The following is a 24,607-nucleotide window of genomic DNA, read 5'->3' as shown; positions in this document are numbered from 1 at the left end:
TGAATTATCACGACAAGTTATCAACCATAAAGTTTAGCCCACTAATAAAAACCAACTTACTATCTTATCAACAGTAATGTTAGCCAAATACATCATAAAAAGTTCCAACAATTCAACTTAACAAAGTTTCTCAATCAAAATAAAAAATATATATATTTCGGGGCCGGGGTCGGGGACGGGGCCGGGGACCCGAAGGGTATTCCCATCCCCGCCCCCATCCCCGTTTTTAAATTTGGGGATTCCCAATCCCCGTCCCCGTCCCCGGTCAACTCGGGGATTCCCCGGTCAAATCGGGTACGGGTATCGGATTCCTCATCGGGTGCGGGTTTTTTTGCCATCCCTATTTACATTTGATCGGCCGCTATATATATTTAAACGATAATGCATTTATTTCGAAAGTAATATATTATGTATCTTATGTTTTTCAACACTATATATTAATTACTATTTATCTTTGTGCTAAACTAATATAAATTATTCAGTTACATTTAATAATATTTTAGTTATTTGATTATAAATATAAAACATATAATTTTAAAAATGTGTACAAATTGTAAATATTAACTTATTAAAAAAAATATAATCCTGTAGATGTCTTCTGTTTTTGACAGTAGAGATGGGTGTGAACATAGCTGAGATTTAGGGATTAATTTCAAGCATCAAACTTTTCTATCTATAGAATTAGTGTGCAAATTACTTATATATCTGATTGTAATTTTGTGGATCAAAGGTTCGTAAAGTTGTCCAATGTGTTTTTAGCTGATTTCTCTGTTTCAAAAGACTTTTCCTGTTTTTTGGTTGATTTTGAGATTTTTTTTTTGTTTTTTGGTTGATTTCGAGATTTTTTTTTTCCATTTTTTGTTTGATGTTTCTTATATTTTCTAATATTCCGGAGCATCCTTGAACGTTTAGTGGACGCACCTTGCATGCCTAAAAAAAATTCTATACATAGGTCCGCCCCTGACATATGCCTTTTTAAATATCATCGATCATCCTCTATTATCGTCATTAAATTGCGGACTTGGGTTATTGCGGATCAATGACTATTTTTGTAAAAGTGGGAGAGAAATGGCTAAGAGATGAAACCACACCGTTAAAATGACTATTTTAATTAATTTCCCTTGAACAAGTTGTTTAAAAACGGAAATTGAACTTATTAAAAAACATAATTTTCTAAAACACAATGATTGTCCTTAAAGTTAACTAGAAAGGTACCCGCATAATGCAGCGAGATACATCTTGAGTTTAATGTTTCATTATATTCTTTGTCTCTGTTGATATAATACATTTTTATGTGGTTTTGAGAAAGTAACAATATTTTTATTTTGAATAAAATATAAATTTGTAGATATTATAAATATTTAAAAAATATATATTCATATTAGTATCAAATTAACTATTTAAAATATTTTTTTGTGTAATTTCTTTAATTCAATTTTTTTATATAATTTAATTTAGGTGTAACAACAAAGTAATTTATTTTTAATTAAATAATATAATTTTTTATAAAGATAATAATTAAGTATTCTGTTAGAACTCAATGATTATCCTAATTATATTTTAAATTTTTTATATTTAAAATGAGTTATTTATCATGTATTTGATTATGTTTATTTGCATTTAGTTACACACATTCAAACATAGAGCTTCAATAAGTTGTACTTACACACAATTTATTTATAATATTAAATTTTAAATAATATGCTGAATAAACAGTATTTCATGCATAAAAAATAGTTTCTAAATTTTTTTAATTAAATACTTTATAATATAGTATAGATTATATTCTTCAATTTTAATATTATAATCGTTAGTTATGGTATAATGTCTATAAATACAAAAACACAATCGACGTAAATTTTAACTTACTGAAACACAAAATCTTCTAGTTATCATCTTCAATTTCAATAGCATTTTTGTATGTAGGAAACTTTAAATCTTAGGGCCCGTTTACTAAACATTTATTCAGTAAGAACTTACTGGATAATTTTCTTTACCGGATGAACATGACAAGAGTCAAAATCTTACCCGGTAAGAGCAATGATAAAAATGAAAAGTCTTACTCGGTAAGTGAATGTGATGACTCTTACCCGGGTAAATGCTTATCGGATAAATTGTTGCATACAATATCATTTTGATGTACAATCTTACGAGGTAAAATAAATTACAATGTTAACTCGTAATGATAAGAGCTTACCGGGTAAGCATTTAAGTAAACGGCCCCTTAGTGATTTGTATCTTGTATCCAATCGTAGCTATTCAAATAATCTTCAAGGTTTTTAATAAGAAATTTTATTAATTTTTGTTTTCGTTTTGAATCATATGAGTACACAACTACCAGGAATTTTAACATATTTTCTATAAATTTTTCAAAATAAAATAGAAAAATTTAAAATATCTAAAAACAATTACATTCAATTTCAACAATTTTTTATTATTTTAAAATTTCAAATATTTATTAAATTGTTAAAGTATTCATAGAGTTTTATTATCTCATCAAATTTTCTAATAAACTTGATATGAAATAACAACAGCTTCAAAGTTAATGTTAAAAGACGTTAAACTCCAACGATTTATTTTATTTTAAAAATTTTAAGTTTTCAAAATTAATTGTAGTTTTAGAATATTAAATAAAATTAGGTGCCGTTTACCTAAATGCTTACTCAGTAAGCACTTATTGTTAGAAGTCAACAATATAATTTATTTTACGGGGTAAGATTGTAGTACATTAAAATAATATTGCTTTTATGTTCATCAAATAAGAAAAATTACTCGATAAACACTTACCAGATAAGGATTTAATAAACAGGCTCTTAGCGTCCCCAATAATTTTCTCAAAAACTTTGTATGAAATGATTAGGCATTCAACAAAACACCATCTCTCCCTGTAGAGATTTGTCTAAATTTAATGATTTTTGTTCTCTCATACAATAAATACAGAATCAGAAATATCTAAGTATCCTAATAAAATCCTTTATAACACAAAAAATAAAATATCTAATCTAAAAACATTGTAATATATTTATTTATTTGAGATTATTAAACATTTTAGCAATTTTTAGGATATTTTTAAAAAAAAATGAGTACAAATTTATTGTAACATTTTTAGATATGACACTTTGTTAGGATACTTAACAGCTTATTCTAAAATAAAAGATCCCATCAAACAGAAACAGAGATAGCTTAACAAAAGGAGACCATTTATATAATATTTTCATTGTAAGAGGCCGAGTTTAGTAGGAACTGTATAACTCATCAATGCATGAAGTTTAAACATGAATACCAAACGCTCACTTTCCACATGTATGGCTCATCTACAACTATACATACATGGTTCATGTCAATCTTACATGATATACCATATACATGTATACATAATACACATACATATAGAGGTGGAAATAAATTAAAACACAAGTAATATTGCTGCTTAAGGGCAATTTACCAACCCTTGTTGGGTAAGGGCTTACCGGGTATGAGTCATCACCCTCACCTTACCAGATAAAATTGTTGGTGAACACCATCAAGAAGATGACCAGGTCAATAAATGCTGACCCAGTAACATCATCACCCTCAGTTACCAGGTAAGATTCTTGGTCAGTAAAATGATACCGTAAGGCTGTTGATAAATACCATCATCTTTGACCGGGTAAGTGCAGTAAATGTTTAGTTACCCTGTAAGAGGCAGTTAGTGTTTAGTAAAGAACCCCTTGGCTTCAAAAGATTTGAGTATTAGTCATTTGCTGAATCTCCAGACTCTAATGTACCCATCAGCATGCACGGTGACAACCTTCTGCATCCCCACAGCTAAGCAATTGATGGACGGTCTCGAAGTTCTTGGCATCAAATCGATACGTGCATCTTCCGAAACTCGTATGCCTTTTTTCCTTGTAACAGTTAAATGAGGACTTTGTGAACGATACAATTTTCTGCTACTTTCATCCATTATGCAACCTGACAAGATATTGCCATTTTGCTGGTCCACAAGGCGCAGCACACCATCTAGTCCTCCCATGGCTAATATTGAGATGTCATCCCGCATGTGTTGTATTGAACATAGGAGATTTGGACTTACTCGCACCTCCCATAATCGTCTCATCATCCTGAAGATCACGAGATAAAAATATGGTTATTTATGCAAAGTAGCTGCAATTCGCCAAGAGGCCATTGGTCGTACCAGGTAACCCCACCTTCTAGGAGGTCAGGGGTTCAAGACTCATCAAATGTGAGAACCCAGAAGTGTGTAAGTTTGGTTTGCCGTATATAAACAATTATATACATAAAAAAGGTAGCTGCAATTGTGAAGTTGATGCGCAGCAAAATGGGCTCCAATATTTAACTCCTATGAAACTCGAAACTCCTTATGACATCAGGCAGAGCCTAAAGTGCAGGAGTTCTATGAGAAAAGAGCAATGGCACAAAACAATGTAAACCAAACCAAACCAGACTCACCAAATAAATCCCACTTGAATGTCGGGTATAGGGTAGAAATTAGTAATTTCATGTAATTACTATAATTGAATAATTGATGGAGGTATTTAAATTGTTCAAATGATTTTAATGGTTTATTTAAATACACTTAAATTTTTTGTTGTTTATGTAATTTGAAGTTGTGAGATTGTTCATGGATGGTGATGTACTTTGTACACTTTGGGTGTCAATGGAGCAGGGTAAATACAACATCACAGTCGATTAGTCAGCTACCAAGTCCTAATTGGAACATCTGCTAGCTACCTATTCATGTTCCACTGGTATGTCTCGTAGATACTACCTCTAGCAGGCTTCCTGAAGGTTCTTAGGATGATCCATGTACTATGCACACTTGAAGCAAGTAGTAGATGAGCCCTAAGAATGTTTCCTACCCGTCTTTAAACAAATTACATGTTCTAGCATCCATCGAAGGTTGCCACTTGCCACCACCAATCAATGGCACAATTCGCCGTTGTCTTAAGACATCCACAGAGTACCTCCATTTAGCCGACATGCTATTCTGCAAGATGTCTACAAACCCTAGATCATCACAAATCTTCTGCAAGAGCAGCATGGTACGGGTCTAGTAGAGGATCCTAGAGAGGGTAAGGTACAACAATGTCAAGGAGTTACCTAGTCACCAAGGTATTTGGGAGGGAATCTGCCATAAGAGACTTGCAAGGGATAGTTTTTTAGATGAGCTTGGACGCATCAAATAAACTTCTTGTTAGAGGTCCCTTAGTTTAGCAAGTGGAACACAACACAAGCAACTTCTATTCTATCGTGGGTTCAATTCATTGTGTCCATCATTTTCTAGATTTCTTGAGAGAGATTCGCTTATTCTGTTATCTTTGTACACCCAAGAAATTATTGTGCTTGTATCAGAGTGAATTTTTCATCCTAGGAATCAGGGTGTGATCCATGTCTCCCTGTATATGCCGTGTTAAAACGGCTACAATACATTTCCAACATTCTTAACCTTTGGGATCCCTTTCCTGGCCGTATAGAACGATCGAGTGTAATTCAAGTACGTTGTTGAATGTCTTCATGGTGGTCTTGATTTTACTTGAGAAGATGAAAACATGTACTTCCAACCATTTATGCATTAGTAGACTCAAAAAATCCACTTCTCAAAGAGAGTCCCCACATTAACACCAAACTTGATGCCCATGCACCCATATGTTTTGGGCAATATAAACATATTGTCTTGTCACTTTCCGTCACAACGACATACAATGTGTTTTTCAGGAACTTGAAACCGCGTCAACCCATTCTTTCTTTCAGAAATGCAGGATTTCTAAAACGATCGACCTGGATTGTACCAGCTGTGTGCTTCATCTCTACCCTATATCTAAGTGATGTAGCACTTCATAACATTCACAATGGACCAGCTTCTCAATCATTTGAGAAACCAAATAAACTTTAGTCAGGATCAGTTTAGTTTTCAGTATACATTGCAATTCTTGTTTAACTGGCAAAATATATATACTAATCATATCCATGAATCCATCTTGAAGTGTGTCTAGTTAAATGGCTCATCCATAAATTGGATCCTTGCTTTCTTGAAAGTTGAAACTATTGCATATATACATATATACGTACATATATGTAAATATGTTAGGATAGAAACTTCCTCTTACTAATGGTATCATATTGAGGCTATACATCAATGATCATACCTTAGGTCCCAAGAAGATGCCCGCCCAGCTCTTGACCCAGTGAATAATATATGTGAACGTGAGTTGTAACACAAAGTGCTCAAATCTGTTAAAAAAGACAAGTTAAAATCAAAATATAAGCATCAAAGATGCTTTTTGAGCTACATGAATAGACAAAGCAGTATTCTAAAATGCAAAGTTGTGTCAGGATGTTAGTATATCCATATACCAGGATCATCTCTTTAACAAGGAGAGATGATCAAAGCAAGAAAGCAACATGTACTATGGTAACAAATAATACCCCTCAAACTGAAAAACTTATTGAGGACTCTTAAAACAGTATTTACCGCTTCCTCCACAAGAAACTTTCACAATCTATCTAGAAAACTTTCATCAACCACATAGAACAAAACTGCAATTATTATGGCAGAAATAAAATGAAATATCCCCAAATGTGTGTTACAGCCAAAACATACTACAACCAACCTGCAGAATCATTGGTCTTAAGTCTTGCTACTTGCTGATCAGATGAAAGATCTGATATAGATATACGGCCAAAAGAGGAACCACCAATAAGCATCTGGTCGTCACTGAAAGATAAGCATGTAATAGGTCCATCATGCATCCTGCAATATGTCATGACAAAAACCTTCAAATTTATGCATCATCGAAACATTGACCAACCCAACTATTCCATGTGAAAGCCCTGGTCAATAAATCCTTCCTTAATGACAACATATATGATACCTACAGTGGAGAAGTAAACTCCCCATGCCTCCAGCAACAGCAAACTTAAATGGTTGTGTACAGGAGATCAGCTATTTGAGAACGCCATTTTGAGGATCACATATGATCCCTACAGCGGCACATTGGGAATGTTTAATAGATATGACTCAACTCAAGGAGTGTTGGACGAGGCACTTGTGTCTTCATTAGTCTCATATTTATTTATGTTTTCCATGAATATTTACTAGTCTTCACCTGTAGAGCCCTATAGTAGAGCCCTATCATAGAGCCCTATCATACTTTATACTTCACCTTAATTTCATGAAACAAACATATTTCACTTTGTTGAACTTTCTAATATCAACTATCAAGTTCTATCAAATTGGTTTTGAGCTGAAAACCAGAAACTGGCAAATTGCATAGATACAGAAAAAAGCAAGTACATAGAAATATTGCAATGAAATCACAATATCCTGAGGAGATCAATATATTGATATCAAATCAAAATCTCAAGGACTATTCAAAACTTCATGAGTAGAAGAATGTCATGTCGTTATTATGTAACATTGTTGGCAATTAGAGGAAGAATCAAACACAAACCATGACAAAACTAAACTCTCAGGAACCCGAGACATTGATGTTTGCAAGTTGCAAGCAATGGTCAGACGTGGTAGTTGAAGCTCACAAGGGAACTCGATTCAATGCATAAGACGCAATTTTACACATGCAATGGTTAGTTGGTGGCCACAACTTAGCAGGGGGCTAGCATCTTGGTCATCAAAGTCTTAGGTACCATGTAAACATTTTAAGGTTGAAAAATGTATTGATCACAAGAATATATATATGATGTAAACCAAAAAGGCTAGAACAAACAGCTAAATAAGACCCTAATCTCCTAACAGAACACGATATATTTGCAGTTATATGAGAATATAATAGCAAGACGATGCTGATGCAGTACATACTTTATGATTCTAGACCATTTCCTGCCATACATGTCAAATACACGAGCTCTGCCATCCTCGCATCCAACAACAGCCTCTGGATCTACATAGCTGCAATCAAATGAGAGGATATGCTCTCTTAGATAACAAATGTTGTAAGCATATACAGAAGGATTTTAAAATAACATGCAGTTGAACAAATGGAAATCTGAAACAGAAATGAAGATAAAATGCAATTGACAAACTATCCTTCATTATTCAAAGAAGGCATTGAATTCATGACATATCTTTGGTTGGGTAGAATAACTCAATTGGGATTTCCCATTCTAATTAGTTGCACCAAGGGGATGAGAAAACAACTTACCACATGCAAGCACCTCTAGGAAATTGACAACCTTGTGAGGAAAATATATTTTTCCTCTCATTGCGCCTCCATAGACATATGTGACTTCCTACTAATCCAACAACCTACGAACATGCATCCAAAAGTTCACCAATGTCAGAAAGCATGTAGACGATTCTAAAAAAAGTATTGCTTGTACTGTATGAAAAGTTGATAGCTGATAAAGTGAAGAATTTAAAGCCAACAAAATTGTCCTGATCCATAATCAATGGTAAACAGACGACCATAAAAGACTTATGAAAAAAAAAGCATGATTAGCATTCCATGTGTAGTTCATGTCTGGTGTAAGTTGTCATAGGTTCTACATATGCAACCTTAGTTACAAACAGGGTAACAGTTATTAACAAAAACAATGTCTATGATTATAGACATGAATCTCTAGTTTCTTCCAAATTACTATGACCAGAGCCTATCTTAAAATATAAAAACAACATAACATCTTTCTTTCCCACCTCTCCCACCCCACCCAAAGAAAAGCCAAAGGGATATATCTTGTTGCCCTCTAGTATAAAGAACAGACAAACAAGTTGTTGGAAGAATGTTTCAGAAGCTTCATAATACATGGAAGCTGAGTCATGCAGCATAGAAGATGAAGGTTAAATAATAGTAATATCAGCATCTGATGGACTGCAGGTATTCTGAAGTCTCAAGGAATGCTAATGCCTTAAATTATCAAATATCAATGGCTTTTAGAAGCGTTGATGTTAATCCCAGACTGATCCAATAACGCATCAAATAAGGGTGGATATTTCCTTGCTGCAACTGTTTTGTCACACTCCAGTTTATCAGCAAATTTGGTACTATAATTGGGGCAGTGAAAAAGGCTCAAATGTAACATGCATTGGTACCTCAGTACATCTAGATAGAGTGATCTTAGCTTGGTCTCTCTTCCTAGTAGATTTCTCATATTTCCTAGTGCACCAATTGTAAGATTATTGATATATCAAATCAATAGCCAGGTTAGTGATGACCGACTTTAGAGTAATTTCCTCAACTCAGTTCTATTATTACAATAAATGTTATAGAGGTCAAGAAACTCTACATTGTGAGAACTTCATAATTAAGGCCTTGTAGACTGATTTTGTAGAAATGCATGTATGGCAATGTGGGTAAGAATCTTCGCATGACAAACTGAAATTTTATTTTGGATGAGTTATCAAAGGAAGACTTATGTTGGGTTGCCACCAATGCTTGGTCTCAAACCTGTGAACTTTGTATCACTGATCATGGATTATTTGCTTTTTTATCTCAAGTTCAGATATGATGTGGCTTGGTGAGGATACAGAACTTGCATAAGGCAATCAAATTCCTCTGTATAAAACCTGCCATACATTTATCCAAATCTGCATAAAGCTTAAAAGGTCCCCTTGGCAACAGGATGTAATGAAATTATTTTGAGTTTGACCACTCTAAATCTTAACCGCTACAAACTTCCAAACTCCATAATCAATATAGAAAATGACTTTTATTACATTTCAACAAAGCAACAGAAAGGGAAGTTACAGAAAAATTTATCATATCTAAATAAGACCAGAAAAGCATAAACTTGATCTCAAATTTGAAAGCAACCAACAGGAAATTACCTTGCTCTCGTCAAAATTGAAGTCGATCAGAGATCCCGTATGTGGAAGGTGATACTCAGCCAAACATCTGTAGCTTTCTACAGACCACAGACGCATCACCTAGCAAAGTTGAAGGACCATGATGTTTAATAGAAGGAATACACAGTGCAATCTAATGTAATATAAGAAAATGTAAAATTGGTATATAGAAACTAAAACATGAGAAAAAGGGGCAGTCCAAAAGAATGTAGCCATGTGCATTTTGCATGCATCAAACAAAGTTTACCACACTATGAAGATATTTCAATAAAAGAATAGAGCCAAAATAGCCATCTAGTGAGCTAACCTACAACATAAAACATATTACATGCATGCCTTTGAATAGGAGTTGCATACTCCAGCCTTCTATGCTGTTAATTGCTTGCGGCGATATCTCCGGTAGCGGTCCTACGCAAAATAATGGTGGTCAAATTGCGGTAGCGCAATTATCAGCACAAGTTACCACAATTTTGACCGATATTTACAGTAAATTGCATTCGATACTAACGTTAGTTTTTGGGGGTTTGGGCTTCATTTTCGGTCTTGGGCTTTAGACAACCACGACTTCTAGCTTCTGTTAACGTTAGTCAAGGTTTTTTTAGGGCTTTAAGAACTATATTTCTCACTTAGACGACCACGACTTCTATCTTTAGACGATCTGATCTCATCGACAAGAAGTAAACGGGAGCGCTATTGGGATGATGATGATGATGATCACACTAGAAATGAAGGGGGAGAAGGGGAAGAGTGGGAAGCTAGCCTAAACGAAGAAGTGAACGTATTAGATGATGTGGACTCAGATGTTGAACCTATTACTTGCGATTAGCTCGTTTATTAACACTTTTCCTATTTTGCAAATGATATGTTTATGTAGGCATATTATATATATATATATATATATATATATATATATATAATTCTAAGAAATATTATATGAACCGCTATTTTTGGACCGCTATAACCGCTATTTCAAATATCGGTCCCGGCCACAATTTTGTATTTTCACCGCAATAACAGCATAGCCAGCCTTTGATGAATTTAAGCAGCCAAAACATGAATTTTAGCATATTATTTCTCCTTCTCAAGAATTACAAAAGAATCTCATTTCGTTGACATCTTAACAAGAGTAGAAGTTGCATTCAAAATTTCTACCAATAGACTCACTCTGTGCCAGCAAGCATAAACTTGTGATCCATTTACTGCATTTCATGTAATGAACATTCTCTAGAACATAAAACAATATTGATGCCAATGTCGGGTCACTTGTCTCCAAGATTGAAGATGAGGCAGCTCTGTCACACTCAATTTCATGACCATACAAGTATATATAAGATGAAATCATGGAATCACAGATTTAAAGCCCTAGAATTTGAGTAACTGACATCACTTAAATATGCTCACAAGCAAAATAACTCTATCAAGAAATAAAAAGCATATTTCTTTATTTACTTCCTTGTAGCAATTAAACAAGAAAAACCTAGACTGCGTCAAGGATGATGCATATGATTCCATCATTGTGCAAAATATTTACTCTACCTTGCTGCTTCCACCAGTGAGGACTAGTCCCATCTTCATTTTGCACTTGTCAATCCTAGAAACAAAATGTAAAAAGTAAAAAACCCCTTCAGAACAAAAAAAAAAAAAAATTAATCACACATAAACAGTCGAAAACCGTACAAATAAGTTCAGACATGCACAAATTCAGTCCACAAAATTAAAATACATTAGTGAACAAACTTGATTAAATTGAAGATCCTCGATCTTACCCTCTTAAAGAGTAATTGCATGAAAACTCCCTTGAAATGCACTCAAAAAGACACCTTACCGGCAAATTAAAACAAAGACCTCATGAAAACCATCAAAGGCTATAGTCCATATATCTACACATTAAAAAAATATATTCTCTTGAAAGCAGTAAAGGAAGCCCAGAAAATCCACAGGCTGGCAGGAGTGCAATAGAATCCATTAACTTAATAATCCATATATCTACGACTTATTATGTCATAGGCTGTAAGATATTTTCCCCCTTATTAACTATAATAACTGATACGCAAGGTAAATACATAAGATATCTTTCTTTAGTATTTCCTTTTATGGTTTACTTTTGGCCTATTGACACATTATATACTTTGTAGTCTCTTTCTCTCAATAATGAATTGCTTTTTTGGGTTCCTTTATATGAAAACCCCTAGCTCCAACATATTTGACAACCCTCACTAGCTACCACAATGTTCCACGTGATTCATACTCTCACCATCTCACATAGTACATAGATAGTTACCATGAGTAATAGAACAATCATATTCATGCACTTTCAAAACCTATGTATGTTATGAATGATTCTGATAGGATTCATACACGTCTATATACAACAAATCGTTTTAGCTTTAGAAATTTTACAACCTTTCAGGTTTATTCTTTTCAGTTTTCTATCTTTGAAACATCCTTCTGTAATTATTCTTTTGCTACAATCACACAAAGACCAGTGCAGTTTTGCTACTCTTTCACGAAACACTTGTACCATCTGATGATTACTACCAATCAAGAGGTTGGGTGATCCAACAGAAACCACATGAGGTGAAGTCAGGTTTACAAAAACAAACATACTAACAAATATGCTCAAATTGTTCTCTTTATTTATCTATAGATAAACTTGGTAATTTGTGTGTTGTATATATGTGAATCACGATTACAATCAGGGATATGTATAAGAGATACGTTTACACTCTAGACCCTCTAATATAATTATGTATATATATCACTTAATTGTCTAATATTCCCCCGCAAGCTAAGGCCGGGGAGCAACCTGTAGCTTGGACCGTAATAGGAGAAACCGTTGTGAAGGTAGCAGCTTGGTGACACGTCTGCAATTTGATCATTTGTAGATATAAACTGAACTGAAAGCTTCCGTTGCACAACCATTTCTCGAACAAAGTGAAAGTCAACTTCTACAGTCTTGGTACGGGCATGAAAGACAGGGTTAGCTGAAAGATACGTAGCACCAAGATTATCACACCATAAGGTAGGAACCAACTTCACAGGAACCCGGAGTTCTCGCAGCAGTGTTTGGAGCTATGTGAGCTCAGCAACAGTATCGGCTAGAGCCTTGTATTCAGACTCTGTTGATGACTGAGAGACAGTCCTTTGTTTTCATGCAGACCATGATACCATGTTTGAACCAAGATTGATAGTAGGGATGGTGATTTGCCCCGACCCGGTGGGGAACCCGGTTCACCCGACCCGAACGGGGACGGGGATTCCCCGCTAAAACGGGTCCCGGGGCCGGGGATCCCCGGTAGACTCAAACCGGGGACGGGGCTGGGGACGGGGAATGTTACTCAAAACAGGGCCGGGGATCCCCGGTATAATCAAACTAAAGCATACTTTTTACCGGATTTTGACCGGGGTTTACCGGGTTTTGACCGGGGATTGCTAGAATTTGACCGGGGGACGAGATGATAATCCCCGTACCCGCCGGGGACCGGGGCCGGGGCCGGGAGACGGTATTACAAACTGGGGCCGGGGATTACAAAACCCGCCCCATCCCCGCCCCGTTGCCATGCCTAATTGATAGCATATCCCCCAGTGGATCRACGATCGTCGGGGCAACCAGCCCAGTCAGCATTGGAGAAGCCAGTCAGGGAGTTGTAGGCAGAATTAGTGTAGGCATGAAAGGATTGTGCCTGAATCATGCATAATTAGTAAACCATAGTCAGCAGTGCCCTGCAAGTTATGAAGAATTCGTTTGACTGCCGTCCAATGATTTTCAGTGGGAGTGCATAAATTGGCAGACTTTGCTGACCATGAAAGTAATATTCGAAGGAGACAATGTCACATACTGAAAGGCACCCACAATTTGGCGGTACTTGACCGAATCAGCAAACGTAGCACTATCACCAAGAGCAAGATTAACATTAGTGGTCATAGGAGATGAAGTCGGTTTAGCATTAGACAGGTATGTGCGTTGCAAGAGTTCAAGAATGTATTTCCATTGTGATAGAATCATACAATCGACCCATATCCTGAATAGCGAAGGATTGGCTAAGACGTTGTATCACTTTGTCAATAGCCTTCGGGTTGTTTCATGTTAAAAGAATGTCATCAACATAGACTAACATGTACAAAATGGTACCCGTGTGGAAGTAAATAAACAAGGAAGGGTCCGTTTTGGAGCCCTGAAAGCCAAGAGAATGAAGGACCGTAGAAAGTCAATGAAACCACGCTCTAGGGGTCTGCTTTAATCCATATAACGATTTGTGAAGTAGGCAAACATGATCGAGTTTGTCCGGGTCAACGAACCCTAGTTGCTGTTGCAAATAAACTGTCTTGCTGAGATCACCATGTAGGAAGGCATTTTGCACATCAAATTGCCTTAGGGACCATTTTTGTGTTGTGGCCAAAGATAAAACAACACGTATAGTGGTCGATTTGACCACGGATTGCTGTCGAAACCCTTTGCTACTAGTCGTGCCTTGTAACGTTTTATTGCCCCTGTTTGGTCCCTTTTTTAATTTGTATACCCACTTGCAATCAACTACGTTGGAATTTGGAACGCGTGGTACTAATGTCCAAGTACCATTCAAAATCAGTGCCGAATACTCGTCAGCTATGGCAATACGCCACTAAGGGTACCACTTGTTAACAATAGTAAAGGTGGTCGGTTCAGTGTCAAGTGAAGGATGATGGGTATGGTATGAGGATGCATTGTAAGGTTTGGTCTATTTGAGATTGGGGCGTAGGTTGGGTGGTCGAGTACGGGTGGGTTGTTCGGTGGTAGAGGAGGGGGGTAGGGGTAGGCTGAGGTAATGGTTCAGTGACTTTGGAACGGCGGCGGTGATAGGTGTGAATAAGGGGTGGTTGGGCCGTGGGGTGGTCATTAGGGAGGGTGGTGGTAGGTGTTGTTTCTTGTGGGACAGATTGCATAGTAGGTACTGTTGAGGGTGTCGGTTCTGGTGGAGCAAAACGTGCATTAGGTCCTGTGGAGGATGAATAGGTGGGTGGTAGGTCAGATTTGGGATAGGTGGAGACGTAAGAATTTGGAGTGGTTGGAGTAGGAGTGGGTGTAGTAGATGTTTGGAAAGGAAACAATTGTTCATTAAATCGAACATGACGGGCCACATAAAGACGATCAGACTGTGGGTCATAACACCGATAGCCATGACGAGCGGTGTTGTACCCAAGGAACACACAAGGTGTAGAGCGGAAGTCCACTTTGTGTTTATTGTATGGACGGAGATGAGGGTAGCATTGGCATCCAAAAACCCGAAGAAAGAAAAAATCGGGTTTGAGCTTGAATACATGTTCAAAGAGTGAGGTGTTTGAGTTGGTTCTGGATGACATTCGATTAATAAGATAGACTGTGGTGTCAAAAGCAAAATGCCAAAACCGTTGGGGAACATGGGATGGAGCAAGTAAAGTAAGACTAGTTTCAACAACATGTTGATGTCGTCGTTCAACAAAGCCATTTTGTTCGCTTGTATGTGGACATGAGATGCGATGGGTGATGCCGAGAGGAGAGGAATTGGGAGAGATTCCGAAGCTCGCCTCCCCAGTCAGTTTGGACAGATTTCAGTTTGGTTTGAAAATGCCTTTCAACCATAGCAAGGAATTGTTTAAAAGTGGCATAAACATCATATTTTAGTTTTAATGGAAAAATCCACATAAAATCTGGAGTAATGATCACCACATAGCAGAAAATAATTGTGACCATCAAAAGAAGAAACAGGAGCGGGGCGGGACCCCATACATCACAGAAAACTAAATCCAAAATGTGCGAACTTTTCTAAGTAGATGGTAACAAATGAAGTTTAGATGATTTGCCAACAGAACATGAATCACAAAAAGTACTAGCACACTTATTTTGTAAAGGTAAATTATATTTAGACAACATGGACTTCAAAAGCTTTGGATGTCCAAGTCTTTGGTGCCATGTGGTGGAAGAGGCACGTGCAGTATAAAATGACATTTTCTAAACAGGTTGAGGCTGAAGGGGACGGAAGGAGTAGAGACCACCATTACTTGGACCCATGAGGAGGATAGTGTGTGTAAACTTGTCCTTCACATCAAAGAAAGTACAGTGAAATTCAAAATACACATGATTATCAAAACAAAATTTTTGAAGAGAAAGTAAGTTTTGTTTTAGGTCAGGTACGTGTAGTATGTCTTTTAAGGGAAAAGGTTTTGTTTGGTGAATAAAGTTGTGAGGAACCATTGTGTAGAATGGGTAAACCTTTACCATTGCCAACATGAAGGTTCTCCTCACCGTAGTAGGTCTAGAGTTATCGAAGCTAGATACGTCCGGTGCAACATGATGGCTAGAGAGCCGGTATCCAAAAGCCAAGCTTGTGACTGGTAATCTGTAAAGTTGGCAGAAGGTGGTTGTCTCATCCTCATAGAAGCAGGGTTGCAATTAGGGCAATGAGACGGGATATGACCAATCCTACACCACTTGCATTTTGCCAAAAACAGTGTTTTGATTAGAAGCCCAACTAAATTGATTACGGTTTCCTCCTCCTTGACTTCTGTTGTTGTAGTTTCCTCGTCCACGTCTAGAATCACGTCTACGGCCACGATTATTCCCAGATCTGTTGGTGTAAAAGGCTTGTGCAGGCTGTGCATTAACAGGTTGAACTTGAAGACCAAGTTGTGACAAAAGCTGTTGAATAGCTTGAAGTTGATCCGGTTGAGGAGTAGACGAGGAGGCACCAGGAACCGTTGAGTTGCGGTTGTTCATGACAATCGTGAATGCTTGAGGCGGAGAGATGTCAGTTGCAGATTTCTTGATCATGTAGCCATGGTCTGTAACAGGCCATGAAGTTCTGCAAAGGCAGTTGGGAATTGGCGACCAAGGAGTGGTTGACTTCAGCCCGTTGTATTCTTCTCTAAGACCCGAGATACCCAACATCACCAAATCTTTTTCTTTCATTGGTTCGCCTATATTGGCGAGAGCATTAGCATATTCCTGAGCCATGGTCAGGTAAGCGGAGGAGGTTTCATCAGGCTTCATCTCTAGTTTAAGAAGCCGAGTTTTTAGGGTTATTCCCTAGATGATGTGTGAAGACCGTAAGCACGTTCAAGAGACAACCAAAGATCACGGAAGGTAAGTCCTTGAACGTGTTGGAACGACGCCTCAGAGATTGTAGAAATAATCAGCATTCGTAAGTGTGCATCATTGGAAACTCGTGTTGTGTAGTTAGGATTTGGTTATGGTGGCGGCACTGTGGTGCCGTCGGCACCTTTTCCAGATGATGATGATGAGATAGTCATCGGTGGACAGGGAATGGTGCCATCAACATAGCCAAACAGGTTTGTAACAAGGAACGGTTGAACCATTGCCTTCCAATGGACATAGTTGTTTGGTGATAAAGTGAAGCCAAACTTGTGGGAGTTATGGGTGGTTTTCTCGGTTGGAGTGAAAGTTGCAACAGTTGTCATTGATAGACAGAAAGGTGCGGCAGCCGTAAGGTTACAGGAAGACGGGTGCGGTAGCTTTAGGGTTGCCTTGTGATGACAGAGGGTGCCTAGGGTCGACTCTGATACCAAGATAAACTTGGTAATTTGTGTGTTGTATATATGTGAATCACGATTACAATCAGAGATATATATATAAGAGATACATTTACACTCTAGACCCTCTAATATAATTATGTATATATATCACACTTAATTGTCTAATATCTATAAACATTTGTACAACAAAAAATCAACAAAATTTTAAGAAGCAATAATAAATTACCCATCAGAATGACCTTTCCATTGATAAATGTCAACGGAACCTGCATGTAAACAAGACCGATGCTGACTAATAGCTAAGTCCTCAAGTTGTCTTTTCCATATTCCTTCTGAAGAAGTAGATACTTCAAAATCAGCACCAAAAATCCCTCTTTGCTTGTGGTACAAAGTTTGGAGTAACTTTGATTTATTAATTGCATTGCTCCTTCACATTAATGAATGACACAAGAAGTTAGTAAGCCCAAGCAGAAGCATAATCGTTCGTAATAAGAGCGGCTCATTAATTGTAATCTACTGTTACCAAGTGAACATGACTTCTACTTAAGCCTAGGTATGATATCAAGGCAGGTTGACTGGACACACACAAATCCTTTAGGTAGCATTTGGTAAGCAGACAGGACCGGACAGAATTGGACAGGACAAGCGGGTAGGACTGGACGGGACTGGGTAGACCAAGTGTATGTTTGCTATTTGGTACGACTAGGACTGGACGGGAGAGAACTAAACAATTTACCCCCAAAAGTTATTTGATGATTTTAAATATTATATAACAGTTATAATTAACACAAATAAAGTAAATAATTAAATATCTTTACATACATAATGGTACCAAATTTGAATGAAAATTTTGATATGATTGATGGTAGTAGTAGTGTGGAGGTAGTGGTGGGGGTGGGGGTGGTCGATGTTAGTAGTGGCGATGCGCGGTGGTGGTTGGTGGCCGATGGTTGTTATGGAGGTAGAGGCAGTAGTTGGTGGACGACGGTGGTTATAGAGGACGTGAAGATGGTGGATTGTGGTGGTGGGGGCGGTTGACAACGGTGGAGGAGGTAGTTGTGGCTGATGTAGTGAAAATAGTGGTGGTGGTGGTGGTGGTGGTGGTGGTTATGGTAGAGGTGAGGTGGCAATGGACGGTGGTGGTCAATGGTCAACGGTTGTTGTGGAGGTCGTCGAGGAGGTTGTTGCAGCAGAAGAGTTGGAGGTGGCCAACGGTGGTAGTGATGGTGGCAATGGATGGTGGTGGTCGGTGGCCGACGGTGGTTGTAGAGGTAGCAATGGCCAGTGGTGGTCGGTGGTCGACGATGGTGTTGTGGAGGTCATGAAGGAGGTTGTTGAGGTATAGGAGGAGTTGTAAGTGGCCAACGGTGGTAGTGTTGGTGGTGAACGGTGGCAATGGTGGTTGTAAAGGTGGCAATGGACGGTAATAGTCGGTGGTAGACGGTGGTTGTGGAAGTGGTAAAAGAGGTTGTTGTATTAGAGGAGTTGGAGGTGGCAAACGGCAGTAGCGGTGGTGGCAATGGACGATGGTCGGTGATCGACTATGGTAAAGGTGGTGATGGACGGTGGTTGTGGAGGCGATAGAGGATGTTGTTGTAGTGAAGGTGGAGGTGGCCGTCGGTGACCGCCGATGGTAGCGACGGCTGAAACTAGCGACGATGACCATTAAAACAATTACCATATTAAGGTTATGTATCAAACTCGGGTAGATAAGTAATATTTTAGTTTTTGTCTCATTCTTGTCTCTTCTAGTTCCACCTATTTTGGTGGAACAAGAAAAGACCTCTTTTGTTCCATGTTGTCCCACCTTGTCCCAGTCCTTGTCCCTGTCCCATGTCATGCCAAAGTGGGACAGTGAGTTTTGTCTCATCCTGTCCCATCCCGTCCCATGTACCAAACGCAGCCTCACAGATTTTGCATGCTTCTTGGAGATTCTTTAATATCCTAGAAGTCCAAGAAACAGGCCACTGTTTCACATTCTTTAAACTGGGGTCAAGTATAGGGCTATTGTTGTTGTTACTTGTAAAATTGTATGGTTGGAGCGTCTTTTGCAAGGTTTTGGAGTTCCTAAGCATGATCCTACTTTGGTGTATCGTAACAATACTTCTGCCATACAACTTCCTTCCAATTTAACATTTCACAACCATACTAAACACATGGACCTTAATTGTTATTTTGTTTGTAACAAGGTTATAAACCGTACAATAAAGTTGATGTCTATTATTTCACTAAGCCATTGCATAGAACTAAGATGCTACCTGTTACTTCCAGAATGGCTCTTCAAGACAGCTTTACTGGTCCATCTTTTGGGGGCGGATTAGAGTTACACTAATTTAATAAACAGAACTAGTTAGTACTGGTGTTCGTTTGTTAGTTAGTGACTACTTTACATTCTATGCATAAGTATGTGCATATAATCAGATAGGAAAAGGGAAAATATGCATTTTACCTCCACATACTTTTTCTGTTTCCAATAAATTATTTTCAATTTCAAAACCAACATTCCTTATTGAGTAAAGTATGTTCAATATCTAACAAAATTTTCAACTCAAAAGATCTTCAACTACGAATGCAGCTTAGTTTAAAAAAAAATTATTTGAACATCCGAATGCTTAAAACATTATTCAAAATTGAAGAACTAAAGAGCCTTGGCCAAAACCATAACCATCAACATGGATAAAAAGACCATCTTAGCAGAAAATTTGCAAAAGGATGAATGATAATGCTTTTCTAAAGTGAAAGAGTTCCTAAATTAGCAAGTTCGACCTTGAAAGTCAAACTTAACCTTTCTATATTGGGGAACAAAGATTAACATCAAACCACACACTCAGACTGTTTCCTGACTGACAAACTGAACGCTTGAAAGTTAATACAGATAAGACATCAATGAATACGCTACAAATTTCACTTCTTGGAAATTGCGATCTGTATAGTGGGGTTTGCTTACCAGGACTTGCAGACGGCGGTGCAGCGAATTATATGGACGAAATCAAGGGACGAGAAAACGGTATGGATAATATCATCATTTAGGGCTTGAATAGTCGTCGGAGAAAAACCACCTCTCCGCTTGTTGGACGGTGGCAGTCCGGCGTTAGAGGTGCTCAGGTCCATCGACGCTTGTTGGGGTTGTATGAGAATCTCCGGACTAACAGGTTCTTATATTAGGGGCTGTTTGTTTGGGAAAAAAAAAACAAAAACCTGTTAATTATGATAAAGTATTGACAAAAATTTTTAAAAATTATTTTTTATGTATAAAATATTATTTATTGATGTATATTATTTAAAATTTAAAATTACAAGTAAATTATGTGTAAGTACAACTTATTAAAGCTTTATGTCTGAATTCGTGTAACTAACTGCAGACAAAAATAATCTTACAGAATAAACATCTCATTTTAATTATAAAATATCTAAAATATAATTAAAATAATCATTGAGTTCTAACAAAATACTTAATTATTATCTTAAATAGAATATTTTATTAAACCAAAAATAAATTAGTTCGTTTTTAAAATTCAATTAAATCATAATAACAAATTAAATTAAAGAAATTACACAAAACAATAAATTTTAAATGGTTAATTTGATATTAATATCGCTTATTTTTATCAAAATTTTATAATATCCAAATTTATATTTTATTCAAAATAAAAACATTTTTTTTCTCAAAAACATATAAAATCGTATTATAACATTGATAAACCCAAAATATAAAACAAAACATTAAGATTTATCTCGCTGCATTGTACAAGTACTCCTATAGTAAATCTATAAAAACATGTAAATTAAGATGGTACAAATAAATATAAAATAATTTTTGTAATTTTATTTTACTTCTTGTTTCTTATAAATTTTTATATAATAAGTTTAATTTTCAATTATATTATTATATTATTTGTTGAAGTTGTAGATAATTCAATATCTATACTATATTATAAAATATTTGACAAAAACTTTAAAAAAATCATTTTTATGCATGAAATACTGTTTATTGATGCATATTACTTAAAATTCAAGATTACAAGTAAATTGTGCATAAGTACAACTTATTAAAGCTTCATATTTGAATTCGTGTAGCTAACTCTAGATAAACATAATCAAATAAAGGATAAATATCTCATTTTAAATATAAAAAATCTAAAATATAATTAGGATGATAATTGAGTTCTAACAAAATACTTAATTATTATATTTATAAGAAAATTATATTACCAAATATAAATTACTTCGTTATTGAACCTAAATTAAATTATAATAAAAAATTGAATTAAAAAATTACACACAAATATAAATTTTAAATAGTTAATTTGATATTAATATCGATATATTTTTGTCAAATTTTTATGATACCTTCAAATTTATATTTTATTCCAAAATAAGAACATCATCGCTTTTTCAATATCACATAATATCATATTATAACATTGACTGAGATAAAGAATAAAATATTAAAATCAAGATATAACTCGTTGCATTGCGCGAGTACCCTTCTAGTATATGTTTTAATGCAAATTTTATCTATTAACTCCTGCTACATAAATCAATGAAACTTTTCAAACCCCCTATATCTATATATCTATATAAAGCAGAAGCATGTAACGCTCACGTGCCATCACCTCAAAACAATATTCTTACCTTCCTTTCCTCAGATTTTCTTTCCCATTAAATCCAAGTAAAACCTTCTGTTTTCCACCTTTACGTTTTCCATTCTTCTCCATGGTCAAAAACTTCTTTTGCTACATTGATAAGTTACATTTTTGTTCTTCTCCATCTCCCGATCTCAATCTGTAATTGGGTATTATTTGTAATTTCACAATAAGTTTTCCAGTCCATTATGGATCTGCTACGCATGTGTATAAACAATGATGTTTGTGTTTGATCTTTTATGTTTTTTGGGGTGGTTTTTGTTTTTGAAATTTGGAAGGTTTGTCTTCTATCTCTCCCAATCTCTTCCGCTCTAGAGAGCAGTAGAATACAAGTGATCGAAAAACAGAATGTAGGTGGCGGAGGAGGGATGATAAGGTTATCGGCGCAGAGTATGGCGCGAGGGTACGTCGGAGGAAGATAAGCGAGAAGACACAAGAGCTTGGAAAGCTGATTCCCGGCGCTGCTTTCAAGTACATCAAGTTCTTGCAGGCTCAAGTTGGTGTTCTAAAACTCATGGCTTCAATTCCGGTGAGTAATCTAATTCTAATACATGCATCTGTACCACCATTTGTTAATTAGACGAAAAAACAGTTTGAAATTTCAAAATTTCTAACGTTTTTTTCTGCATCTTTTTAGTGATGAATTATAATCTTTCTACATCGTAATTTTGTTATGTTTAGGGTTTCTTCAAGGGCTAAAGAAATAAGAGATGCAATAGATACCCAAAGAGAGGTTACCGTACAACTCATCAATTATACGAAAAGCGGTATATATAATCTAGAATTCTCAAGTTTAAAAACCATACTTGAATAATGTTCTGTGAATTAAAGATGCATTAATGGAATGCAAAAAAAATTCATCTTTTTGGTTGTGGTTTAAGTCTTAAGAAAACTTGTTTTCCTAGGCACTAGGCGATATACTTATATAGATGTTGAACTTGTTTAAATGTTACTGATCACAAGTTCCTCCATAGTCCATACCTTAGTCATAGTCAACTTTTTGATTTTCGAGAATCATATGAGTTGCCTCCATTTTATGAATGATATACTTATTGTAAATGATGCAGTTTGAAGCTCTCTTTATGAGCAACAAGCGTCTACAATTCCAAGAGTTAAGAGGCTGCAACTCGAACCTCCAAAGATTTCTCAAATTAAATCAAAAGACAGTACCATTTTATAATGGTAAGTTTTCACAATCCCTTGGTACAAAGTTTGCACTTTCCTTACAAAGTTCTACTCAAGAGTAAAGGCAACTATTATATAAAATAATGTCAAGTACCACTTACCACAACCTATGCAAGTTTGTTAATCTTAATACCATTTCTGAAGGAGGGGTTTTAAAAAAAAGATCCAACAAGATAGGTTGGTTGGTATCAATCCTAAAAGATTTTCAAGCATGATTCGGAAGAACAATGAAATGGCTTTAAATTTAATAGAAGTAGCTTTATTATGTTACATCTTAGGTATCGTTTAGCTAAACACTTACCCTGTAAGAGCTTACCTGTAAGATTTAACATTATCAAGGGTAAGATTTTAATCCGTAAAAACGCCATCGTATGCAATAATACCCGATAAGCACTAATTGGGTAAGAGTAGTCACTCTCGCTTACTAGGTAAGCCTATCGGTCATTGCCATTACTGTTACTAGGTAAGATTCTAGGTTTTTCACATATTCATCCAATAAGGTATTGTGCCTTAGTAGTGCTTATCGAAGCATTTGGTGAACACCTTCTCAAACCGGGACATGAGGTATGTGTTTAGTTTAACCCTAATTGAATGTGTATGAATTTGAGTATTGTGATTACTAATTGCTTGTAGACAGTGGATTCCAATGATCCATTGTGTTATGTCCTTAAAATGAATATTTGGAAGTAGCATTTAGTCCATTTAATTATGTTTTTTGTCTGTGTTGCTCATCAAGTAGAGAAACTTCTATGAAAGGTGGACCAGTCTCCAAAACAGTCGATGCTAGATGCACTCAAACCATCAATGAAGGCGTTGATTCAAGATGGTCTTTCAAGACATTCAGATGTCGATGTGAAGGTTGCAGTTGCTTCCTGCATCAGTGAAATAACGAGAATTACAACACCTAACGCACCATATACTAATGACCAAATGAGGGTACACCACACACAATAGTTGTTACTTCATGTCCTATATTTTTTGCCTTCACATTCTAAAACTCTTCTTCATGCACAGGAAGTCTTTCAGTTGATTGTTTCTTCCTTTGAGCATTTAGCTGACCGGTCCAGCCGATCTTATGAGAAGAGGGCCTCAATTCTTGAAACTGTTAATCCCAGATCTCTCAGTAACACTTATAATCTAGTTATGAATAACCAAATTATAATGATTTTATGAAGAAAGTTAAGAAGACTCAAAATTAATATATGAATATTAAAGAACAATTTGAGCTTCAAAGGTTTTACTTTATTGATAATAAAACATAAAACACTAAGAGGACTTTTCACGTATGCGCGCATTTTACAATAGACCTAGTCGTCTATTTATATTAGTTAGCTAATGCTAAGATAACTAACTATTACTACTTTCAAGCATATATTCTAGCTAATAGATAATGTTTATCTTTTACATGGATAATCATTGTTTACAAGATAAACTATAATTCCAGCTGTTGATTTGTCATCTCCAG

At 36.2% G+C, this 24,607-nt stretch overlaps 1 protein-coding gene across 2 annotated transcripts; it reads right to left on the bottom strand.

Moving 5' to 3' along the window:
* Window positions 1-3,189: 3,189 nt before the first annotated feature.
* On the bottom strand, window positions 3,190-20,426 carry LOC112526735 (F-box/WD-40 repeat-containing protein At3g52030). 2 transcript variants are annotated; one of them, XM_025137140.1, is made up of 10 exons: window positions 20,259-20,426; window positions 17,538-17,738; window positions 11,339-11,393; window positions 9,785-9,883; window positions 8,163-8,266; window positions 7,820-7,909; window positions 6,615-6,754; window positions 6,150-6,234; window positions 3,768-4,103; window positions 3,190-3,675 (listed from the first exon to the last, which is right to left on the bottom strand). In XM_025137140.1, the coding sequence occupies exons 1-10, from the start codon at window positions 20,420-20,422 to the stop codon at window positions 3,636-3,638; spliced, it is 1,314 nt and encodes a 437-aa protein (XP_024992908.1). In that variant the 5' UTR covers window positions 20,423-20,426; the 3' UTR covers window positions 3,190-3,635. The 2 variants fall into 2 exon arrangements, with proteins under 2 accessions (XP_024992908.1, XP_024992909.1); XM_025137141.1 differs by having other exon boundaries at window positions 3,791-4,103.
* Window positions 20,427-24,607: the final 4,181 nt, after the last annotated feature.

Source organism: Cynara cardunculus (genome assembly GCF_001531365.2).
Source record: "Cynara cardunculus var. scolymus isolate 2C chromosome LG 14, CcrdV1, whole genome shotgun sequence".
In the NCBI taxonomy this organism is placed as follows: Eukaryota; Viridiplantae; Streptophyta; class Magnoliopsida; order Asterales; family Asteraceae; genus Cynara; species Cynara cardunculus.
The sequence above is the reverse complement of the archived record's forward strand: the minus strand, read 5'-3'. Positions and strand labels throughout refer to the sequence as shown.

Excerpts from the sequence above, each read along its gene's own strand:
- LOC112526735 (XM_025137140.1), bottom strand. The coding sequence starts at position 20,422 with ATGGACCTGAGCACCTCTAACGCCGGACTGCCACCGTCCAACAAGCGG. Across the intron at positions 11,394-17,537 it reads TGGAAAGGTCATTCTGATGG|GATTGACAAGTGCAAAATGA; the intron begins GTAATTTATTAT and ends TTTTGTTTCTAG. Across the intron at positions 3,676-3,767 it reads GTCACCGTGCATGCTGATGG|GGTAACTAAACATTTACTGC; the intron begins GTACATTAGAGT and ends TGCCTCTTACAG.